This window comes from Aulostomus chinensis, chromosome 3 (genome assembly GCF_037954235.1).
Source record: "Aulostomus chinensis isolate RoL2024-O1b breed Wild chromosome 3, RoL_Achi_v1.0, whole genome shotgun sequence".
NCBI lineage: Eukaryota > Metazoa > Chordata > Actinopteri > Syngnathiformes > Aulostomidae > Aulostomus > Aulostomus chinensis.
In genome coordinates, this window is record NC_141322.1 from 21,142,922 (window position 1) to 21,153,623 (window position 10,702).

The 10,702-nt window shown below is 42.2% G+C and overlaps 1 protein-coding gene across 1 annotated transcript; it reads right to left on the reverse strand.

Moving 5' to 3' along the window:
* Window positions 1-343: 343 nt before the first annotated feature.
* On the reverse strand, window positions 344-10,381 carry LOC147268204 (transketolase-like). The gene is made up of 15 exons (XM_086199576.1): window positions 10,248-10,381; window positions 8,102-8,296; window positions 6,802-6,919; window positions 6,561-6,674; window positions 6,382-6,479; window positions 5,390-5,581; window positions 5,195-5,313; window positions 4,913-5,109; window positions 4,626-4,790; window positions 3,404-3,560; window positions 2,824-2,954; window positions 2,646-2,729; window positions 2,452-2,545; window positions 2,058-2,180; window positions 344-1,448 (listed from the first exon to the last, which is right to left on the reverse strand). The coding sequence occupies exons 2-15, from the start codon at window positions 8,206-8,208 to the stop codon at window positions 1,261-1,263; spliced, it is 1,887 nt and encodes a 628-aa protein (XP_086055702.1). The 5' UTR covers window positions 8,209-8,296; window positions 10,248-10,381; the 3' UTR covers window positions 344-1,260.
* Between the last annotated feature and the right edge of the window lie 321 nt (window positions 10,382-10,702).

Consider the following 10,702-nt stretch of genomic DNA (forward strand, 5'->3'; position numbering starts at 1 on the left):
CCAGTCCGTCGCAGAGCCATCAGGAGCAATCAGGGGTTCAGTATCTTGCTCAAGGACACTTCAACATGGGGAGGTGAGTATTGAACCAGCAATCCCTCATTTGCTAGACGGCACCTCTACCTCCGAGCCATGTTGCCCCCATAAATATTAAATATAAAATGTATTAGCAAGTTGTGGAATGATGGAGAAACATAGGCTCAGGATTTGAGGAAGGGCGGAAGAAGTGTTGTAAAAGTTCTAATTTGCTATCATCCATCATAGTCCTGCATATCCCCAGAAAAAAAAAAACTTGAATTACACACATGAGCACATTTCCAAGTTAAGGACACACACAAACACAAAATGATGTTCTCCCAAATGTAGAGGGCTTTATTACATGAAACATACAAAATTCAAAGTAACAAAAACGTGTATGTTCTTGGGTTCACAAGTCAGATGTCACTCGACCATATTCTTCATCAGCACTGGAGGGGCTGTCCACCCTCCGCCTTGTGTAATAAGAATGATGCCACTGGCCACGCGATAGTTTTCGTCACACTGCTGGTGGGGTCCAAATGTACAGCTAGCACAAATGAACGTAGGGGTGTGTAACTTTCACATCAAAAACAAAAGGCAGTGCTGAAGAGAAATGATACAACTTTTGCTGTATGCAAAAGATTAAATGATCTGAAATTGTGATTTGTGGTTTTTGTGTCTTTTCTTTTTCAGTCTACGTTATTTCTTTTTTATATTTTCTCCTCTAAGTTCTACAAACAGCTACTCACTTATCGTCTTTCTGACACTGTTGTCATGACAACTACCTTAATACTACGCCCCACCCAGTTTTAAGAGCTGTATCGGAACCATATAAAAAAACATTTCCATGAATGAGGTCAATCAGAAAGCCTTTCAGAAACACATGAGGTCACGCTGTACTCATGTTGAACATGTAAAAATGTATTGTTTTTGCTTGTTGAGCATCCACCCGTTTAGTCAGTTATGGCCATATTTTGATCACTGAACAAGTTTCCTGTCAATGTTTTATGTTAAGCAGTGAGAATATATGTATTTGTAGATGTGTGTGATGTGATGGATGCATGAAAGAACGATAAATGTGGACGTCTACCTTAAAGTGTACAGCACAAAATCACATTACTTTAGTAAACACTCAGGGGAAACTGACAGTGAGGGAGAGCTGGGTGCCATATGAATCAAATACATGAATCTTTTAGCTTCACCTGAAGGTGTGTGAACACATATGTGGGTGGGGCAGGGGGAAAGTTACTTGGCATTGGTAGAGCTGCTGAGCATCTTGCGGACGGCCTGGGCGATGGCGTCACGGTCAATGCCGTAGACCTTGAGCAGTTCATGTGGTTTGCCGCTGCGGGGGACGTGGGACACAGCCAGACGATGCAGGTTGAAACCAGACTCATTGACTATTGCTGAACACACTGCCTCCCCGAGGCCACCTGCAGTGCAAAAAAAAAAAAAAAAACACACACAAAAAATTCTTGAGCTTGATTGACAAGTCTGTGCAAAATTTTATTATCTACAGAACAGATGTGCACCGAATCAAGAATGCAGTGTCAACTTCATCAGTGACTGAACCACTACCATCCCTGGTGAAAGTGAATTAGTTATCCAACATCTGACTCCAGCGGCTGGATATCTTTTGTCTAGTGATGTCGGTGCCATCACCCATCCCCACTGTCTTCACAGGCAGGGGGCATGGCTGCCTGTGCTATCTAGGTCACACAGTACCCCCTGGGCACATGCTCAGTTAAGGAAATCTGACAGCACTCTGCCTCTCACATTTAGAAATGCACCACAGTACTGAAACCTTGTCTGCAACGAGGGCACAAAACAGCCAGCCTCCCCTTCAGCCAATGAGCGAACGCCACCGCATCGCATCTCTTTCACTGAGCCAATGGGAACGTGCCACCGCAACACACCCGATGATATGGACCAATAGCAGATGCCCAGCAGCATGGACGCGTTATGCTGAGGTGCTTGTTTCTGGAAAAGGTTGATGGTTTTCATGCAATATGCAAGAGCTGAACAAATATGAGCAAACGAACCTTCATAGTAGTGGTCCTCCACCGTGAGGATTCTTCCCCTGGTGGCACGTGTGTGGTCAATGATGGTTTTGACATCCAGTGGTTTGATTGTGAAGGGGTCAATGACCCTGACAGAGATCCTCTCTGAAAGATCAATTCATTTATTAGAGAAAACAACAGGGGCTCTCTGGCCAAGAGCTATATGGAGGTGTTAGACTCAGGTTAAACAAGTATTATCTACACACACAAAGAAAGAAATATGGTCAGGATGCGCACCTTTACATCTCACTAAGACATTGTGAATTTAAAAAAGTATCACATTCATCAACTATGGTCAGAAAAATGAAATCTACTGTAGCAGATATCAACTAAAGACTTTACATGAAGTCTTATCATCTATTTTACTACACTCTACCTTTCTTTAGGTGTTCAGCTGCAGCCAGGGCCTCATGCAAATTCACTCCAGCAGCCACCACAGTCACCTGGTCCTCCTTGTTCTGGTAAACCACCTGACAAACAAATGTTACAGTTTTGATATGTGTGTCTTTTAAACAACAACAAAAACTACCCCGTGGATGATCGGCAACGTAAGAAAAGTAACTCCCTTACCTTAGCCTGTCCGACATGAAAGTCTTCATTGCTGTTATATATGATGGGGCTGTCCTGGCGGCTGGTTCGGATGTAGCAGACACCCTTTATGAAGAGAGAGACGAGGACCGCCGTTGGGACAGTTGCACAGAAAAATATTCTTTTCGGACGCATAACGATTTAAGAAGACTGGTTTTACCTTTGTGTTTGTGGCCAGCTCCACAGCCTTCTCCGTAGAGACACCATCACTGGGGTAGAAAATGGTTGCCATGGGAAGGGCCCTGAACATAGCCATGTCCTCCAACCCCATCAGGGTGGGACCTTCCTCTCCTGGATTATATATTCATGAACAGTTCATTTCATATGCCTGATCATTAGTAATCTTCTAGTCAGGTGAGCAGATTCATGCAGGTTCACAGACATTAAGACGGACTTTGCATGCAGTGTACCTGCGCTAACAGAGGGACACTTGGTTCCCTGCTGACAGCTTCCAGGGCAGACAGGAGGGAAGAAAGAGGGGAGGACTTAGTACTAGCTGGAAAGCCGGAGAAGGTGAATGGTAAGGAAAACACAGGATTAGAGGGGAGAAGGACATGACTGCACCTAAAGCACTCTCACAAAAACACACACACGCAGACAATTATTGTATTTATTCAGACTTCAGTGAGAGTGGGGGTCACGTGCTGTGAAGTGACTAGCATTGGTGTGAGGAAATACACTGTGAAGGTTGTGGTTGTGGTGTGTGACAGGGATTTGTGTGCACTGTTTATTTTACTAACCAGTGGACAGACCGCAGTGGGAACCACATAGATTGATGTTGCTCTCTGACAGGGCGGCCATGCGGAGCTGGTCGTAGGCACGTGGGAAAAAGGAAGCCAGAGTGCTTGCAAACACAACGTTCCTCTCGCGGGCAGCACATCCCATGGCAACACTGACCTGGGAAAGCAGTTCATTGTTGCTTCAGTGCCTATCAGAGAACATTCCTGCAGCAAATAAGATACTGGTCACATGCATTTGATTCTGGAATATCAGCCAGAGGGACAAATATCTATGGCAGCAAAGTGCTTTTCAAAGCGTCTTTGAACCAAAGACCAGCTAAAGGAGAGAGTCAGAGACAGGAGTTGGCTTTTAAGCTCTGAAGCTTATTTTCCCATATGTGTGGAATCAGTGGAATACCTTCTTTTACAATAATTTCCTCTGTCCTCTCTCCACGATCCCCTAACGTCTTCCCTGACTTTAACAAAAGCAAAAACTAAGCACCTGTGAAAGTGCAAAAGTAATGAAAGATAAACCTCTGTTGAAAAAAAAATTTAACAAAAAACCCCCCCAAACTGTTAAAGCTGCACTTGCGTACTGAATCCTCCCACATTTTATCCACACAGAATAAAATGTTATAAAACATTTATACAATAAAGCTGCATTTATAATCTTATTGAAAATGTAATTTGCTTCCGTCTAACTTCGATGAGCCACCCTTGTTCCGCCCCTTTAACTATTGACTTTTCTCATGCATTCAGCCAGATGGTCCCACCCTCCACCCTGATTAATATTTTACTTCTGAATACACTTGTCAAGACTACTTAACATCACACACATGCCTGACCTAGATTGGAATTGTCTTCGGTTGCAGCCACAGCAGCTAATATCTGCTCTGGTCCCCTTAAATTACTCATCACCAAACTGAGGGACCGTAATGACAGAGGTGAAGGAAGGGTGCAGGCTAACAGACGGTGTCAGCAGCCACGTAAGGAATGAAATCAGTCTTTACTCATCTTGACATCATGAATAGGCAGTATTCCTGCATAATTAATAACACAGACTCAGACTCCCAGCTGTGAGACGTAAGTGTGTAATTATAGCCAATCAGAGCTGATTTTCGAAAGCGATTATTTCAAACGACCACATCAATAGGACACAGAGGGCTTTGCAATATATATCAATACAGATCAAAATATAATATGTAGATAATAAATATTAAAATCCACTCGTGGGGCACCATACCATGTTCTGCTGAGCTATGTAGCACTCTACAAAGCGGTTGGGATGCTCATTCTTGAAAATCTCTGAGTAGGTGAGGTTGTTTGTGTCTGCATCAAGAACCACGACACGCTCATTATAGCGGCCTATCTTAGCCAGCGCCATCCCATATGCCTTACGTGTGGAGATCTATAAAAGGAAGTACAAAATCAATCAATTGCTTGGTTTATGAAGAACTTAAATATTTATTTCTGTGAGTACTGCATAGTTAGTTAGTTAGTAGAGCATCCTAGGTGGCGATTATGACGAACCTTTTCCCCAGGCTTGTAATTGGGAGCGGTGGGCATCCTGATGTTCCTCAGGCTGACAGGAGGGGAGTCCTCTACGGGAGCAGGAGGATACAGGTGCTTGCTGGTGGTCATGATGCGGCTCTGCAGGTCCTTCATGACCGACTCTGCCATGTCTTTTGGCAGAGTTTTGGCATGCCAACCCAGCTTATCCTCTACAGCTGAGACCACATACACACAACATCATATTAGTTGCTTTTATAAGATCCAAGAAATAATATTTGTACATTTGAGAGTAGCAGTTACTTGGGATGCCTTTGCCCTTGAGGGTCTTAGCAATGATGGCAGTAGGCTGATGACGCGCCTGGCTGAGAGCTTTGCAAAGCTCTTCCACACTGTGTCCATCCACAATGATGGCATGCCACCTGCACGTGTGTAAAATATCTTTAGTATACTTCATATCACAAGGCACAGGCAACACATAGTCGTGTACACTATTACCCAAAAGCTTCGCAGCGTTTCTGATATTTCTCCACTTGATGCTGCAGGGGTGCAGGGTCGCTTTGGCCCAAGCGGTTGATGTCCATGATGGCCACCAGGTTGTCTAGCTGGTAGTAGGAGGCAAACGACATGGCCTCCCACACAGATCCCTCTGACATTTCACCATCACCCAGCAGGCAGAAAACACGATAGCTGTGGACGAGGAGAGGAGGAAGTTCTACATTTAGTGAGCACACAAAGGATCGAGGTATGTCATGGGAGTGGTGTTTCCACAGTTTTCTTGTAAAATTAATTCCTTTTTCGTTATTTGACAGTTGGGTTAACCAGCAGTGACATGTTACAAGCTTGAATGCCTGAAGTTGCAGCTACTGAATTTCACACCTGCTTCTCAACACGTTTCCCAAGAATCCATTTCATTAAAGATATCATCTCATGTTACAGTTTCCCATCAAATAATACTTGATGGGTTAGACTCAGACCATATATGTTACATATATTGAAAACCGTGTGCAATTTCTTTTTTTTTTTATTTTCTCTTCAACGCATTGGAAAAAAAAAAACAATAATGAGATAGAATTGGTTCGAAATAAGGATTTAGAACAATAGAGTGAGGGCAGACGCACGGTTGAGGGCACAATGTCTGCATTTAATTTGGAGCTTAAATCTGCTGGGATGGTGAAAATAAGTGAGATATGACTGCTGGGCCTGTGATTATTAGAGCAGAAGAATCGTGGCAGCAGAGCATGTAGCCGCAGCCCACACCCACAATGCAGACTATCCTGATCCTTTGAAAGAAGCAGCGATATAGACCTGGGGTAAAATGGCGAAATGTAGAAATGCACCAGCACACAAAAATATTGAGGCTTTCTGTGTTGTATGTACCACTAAATTTTGTCACGTTCCAAGTCATTTGAATTCATGTAGTCACAAATGCTATTTATCATAAACTTGATGTTACTGGTGATTATGCGCGCTCATTTGTGAGACATTACCTGGATTTATCAAAGTATTTCCCAGTATAAGCCATCCCACAGGCCACACCGAGTCCCTGTCCCAAGGAGCCAGTGGTTACATCCACAAACTGCTGCCTCTGAAATAAAACAAATCACATGCATGAGCGAGTGTAAGAGAAAACAGAGATGCATCCTTTGTTCTTAATGAGAAAGCTTACAGGGGCTGAGTGGCCCTCCAGGGTCGAGTCAACCTGACACATGTTGAGCATCTCGCTCTCTTTCAGGAAGCCCGTTTCAACCCACATGGAGTACAAGGCTGGGGCAGCATGATCCTATGGAATGCAACAAATAAATCCATATGTTTTTTTCACACAAAAAAAAAAAAATCAAATAATGCAAGAAAAATGTTTACAGTTCTCCTGCATGCCACAGCAGAAATGACTGACCACTGGTTCTCACCTTGGACATGATGAAACGGTCACTGTTGAAGTTGCGTGGGTCCTCAGGGCGGTACTTCATGGTGTGGAAGAAAAGTACAGACATGATTTCTGCCACGCTGCAGCATGATGTGGGATGTCTGGATGACAGAGGAGAGGGTGCTTTTATCACTCATGTGTCACAGAAAGATAGAGGAAACCCCCAAAGATGGGCTGGTAATGGTCTAACACCACTGCACAATTGTAACTAGAGACAAAGTCCATGCACTTATGTTGAGAAATGTTAATTTAGAGTGATATTTAGAATACACACCCTCGTGAGAAGTATAAAAAAAATGAAATAATGCGATTTGTGAATTTTCTGTTCTCACATTGTAAACCTACACGAGGATCCAGTCAATGTAAAATCAGAGAAACATGTTTATAGGCTAAAGCACGTCGTCACATAATCCTCAGAGTTTATTTTCTCAGTGTCTCGTTGACACAGCGGCTCAGAGCAAAAGGGGGATGGGCTTTGACGAATAAACCGCTCGATACTTCAAATATAGCATTTTAGCTTTCACATAGTTGTTTAAGGAGTGAGAATATTTAAATAAAAGCACATCTAAGCTATTAATATCTTAATGTATGTTTATAATAAAAAAGGGGTTACATTACATGTTTAAAAAGAAATGCTAAAACAATTCAAAACAGACTATTAAGAGGAGATTTGATACAATATTTCAACTTTTCGACAAAATTTTAAATTATTTCCTGTTAAACTCATGCCTGCAGCATCAATGTAACCTAACGCAAACCAAGCATTACGTGTGGTAGTCTACTGTGCCCCATTCTGCAAAAGGCACATTCAAAAGCCAGCCCATATCAATATTTAACGGGAAAAAAAAAGCTTAACATTTTTTTTTAAAAGAACTTCAATACATAAAGCCGAATTTTCAAAATTCTATCAATGGGAAATTATGTGAATTATTCACTCATTTAAAGCAGATCTGTTATGTAAAACATAATTATTTATGCATTTTTCATTCATTTAGCTGAGAGGGGATGCAGAGCGCTCTCCAAATCTACGGCTGTTGGAGGGATGCAGCCAGTGGACCAAAGAAGAACAAAGGCAGAACATGCTGTTCTTTTCCCCTTCATGCATGCGTATGGCTGAGTGTGTGCATCTTTGCATGCATGTACAGTATGATGTGACAGTAAGGGAGCGCCGGAGTTCATTCATGTGCACTGCAAAGAAAGATGAAGTTTGCAATTGTCTTCTTCTTTACTTGTGCATGTTTGTATATTAAATCTCTAGCGTGAGAGTCGGTAAGTCCACTCACCCGTTGCCCGCTGCAGTCGTTGCTTTAATTGAGTTGATCCGGAGACGGCTGGCGATGTTCCTCAGCGCCTGCACTGTCTGCTGGTCGGGTTTGTGGTAATCCTCCATGAGGGCAAAATGTCCCGTTCCACAGCAACAGAGATGTGGGCCTCAGTTTGTGAATGTGTGTGAGCGTGAGGGTTGGAGGGGTGAGCAGCTGTATGTGTGTGTGAGAGTGACAGAGAGAAAGAGAGAGAGCATGGAGGGGAAGCTGGATTTATCAGGTATGTAGACAGCTGCACAAGGACACACTACACACACACAAACACAAACAGACATAGGCAGACACACACATATAGTGAGACACAGAGGGGGGGTGGGGACCCAGTGACATGGGCGGGGTTTTTCTGCTAAAATTGAATGGCACTTATTTCATTGGCTACTGTGGAACAGAGATGGCGGAGGTGTGGCACAGAGCCAGAGATGTACATTAGTCTGTGTGTGTGTGTGTGTGTGTGTGGTTGACTTAAAGTACTTTGAGGGGACACAGTCGAGACTAAAAAACTGATAATTGTGGACAGAATAGTAGAACACTATTTTGGGGTGCATGTTTGAGGTTATGGTTACTGGTCAGGCATTAAGTACCTCACATGTGGCTAAAATCAACACGAGTGTGTATGTGTGTGGTTTCTTTGGGAGGAGGGCGGCGGAGTAATTGGGAGGAGGGTGACATTTGAAGCGTCTCTCCCTGATTCTCTTTGGCTTTGAATGTCCGATCTCATAATTCAAAGTTGGTGGGTGATGTTTCTTTGTTATTTACTCACAATAAAATACTGCATTTATACGGACAAAAAAAACCTTTGTTTCAATGACTCACATTTATTTTTTTCTATTATTAGATTTAAAGCCCAAAAAAAGAGAAGGAAGTGGAAAGATGGAAAAGTAACAAGGAATGAGACAGACGCATGTAATTTGTGGGATTATTCTTTTAAACTCTATTTTAAAGTGTAATTAAACTTAAACTTTCTTATTAAGATTTAACTTTTTGTTAATAGTTTTTGTCATTACACACATTAAATACCATATGAATGTTCTGTTTGTATTTATTTCTTATTGCTATTTAGAAAAAATACTTCTATTTATGTCACTGTACAAAATTGAAATGAGAGAGGAAGACAGAAAGGGAAATGAAGAAAGATAAGAAAGGAAGGAGAATATTTTGAATGGTGTTGGCCTCTTAGATTGAAATTCAGTAAGGAAAAGGATGGAACTTTAGCCGTCTCTCCTTAGTACAGGAGCTCAGTACCTCACTCTTTTTCTTTTTGTCTTTGGCATTGTAATGCTCCATAGGTTGAGGACACTATGTTCTTTCCGCAGAAGCTTTCTGCCGCCAATTTACAGACCCTGAGAGAATATTTGAAAAAACCTTGAGGGTAAAAATACACTGCAGAATCCTGGAACTCGCATTATTGGTCATTTCATTCATTTACATAAAGAAAATGACGCATCTGTAATATTTTTCAACTCTGTCGCGTTGAAGATGACCTATATACATGATTAGCTGTAACTTCCGCTGGATGGAATATAGCATCATGCTACATTTTTGTGAAAATGCCAGAGAGTTCAATATGAGTTGACATCTTCAAATAACTGCCTTGACATATTTTCATTGCTTATGAATTATGTGAAACGCAGCTGCTGAATGAGGGATGAGGAGTTTCTGCTGAGTTTCTGCTAAGGAATTCTTAACAGTGTACGGATGCCTCTACGTTAGATTTGGAGCCGGTCCATGTTGCATCCACCATCTGACAGGATTAACAGGACAGGCCTGCCATCCAGAGGATAATCTATGATAGTACATTTGTTCCATTTCCTCTGGTCACCTGCTGCTCTACAAGCTGAAGGGAGTTAAAATACAAGCCAAATAACAACTGGTTTCACTCATCTGACCAGGACATTTGAGAACATTTGACATTTTTGAGGCATTAAATATAATCTGTTCATGAATGGCTGGATTAGTGTGTGTGTGTGGGGGGGGGGGGGGGGGGCTGATTAAATGACTTCAATTTCAACTGTTTTCATGTGGAAACATATTTCAGCATACAGTGTACGGCTGTTGAACAGTTGACAATCGTTAAGACAAAAAAGAAGGCAGAAGTTTCTCCTACTTTCTGGAGTGATGGTGGACAGATGCTCTCAGATAATAATTTCACCCAGCAGCTGGTGATGTGGTAGAGTCCGGAGTCTTCCACTTGGGGAGGGGAGGGGGGGGTTAGTTCAGGAATCATTATACAGTGCCATTCTAGATGGGATGAAGAGAGGAAGCCAAATCAAAATAAAATATATTGATTAGAGATAATACACATACCTGTACAGTTAATAGGTATTTTCAGATTCTGAGTATCTATAAATTTTAGCTACTGTAGCTCAATTAATCAGTGCTGTCTATTGCTTGACATGAGGTATTAACAATAACACTGACACAATAAACTGCATATTAGCAAGTTTTTATCCTGCATACTTGGCATAAATAACACTCGCAGCATTTCAATAGTCAATTTTAGACTGCCTCCTATCACAGAGTAGTTGCATTTGAAACATTCACCACCAGAGGACGCTGTCA

Coding starts and splice junctions, on each gene's coding strand:
- LOC147268204 (XM_086199576.1), bottom strand. CDS start 8,208: ATGGAGGATTACCACAAACCCGACCAGCAGACAGTGCAGGCGCTGAGG. Junction 5,582..6,381: donor AAATACTTTGATAAATCCAG/GTAATGTCTCAC, acceptor CCTCGTCCACAG/CTATCGTGTTTTCTGCCTGC. Junction 2,181..2,451: donor AGCTGAACACCTAAAGAAAG/GTAGAGTGTAGT, acceptor TTGATCTTTCAG/AGAGGATCTCTGTCAGGGTC.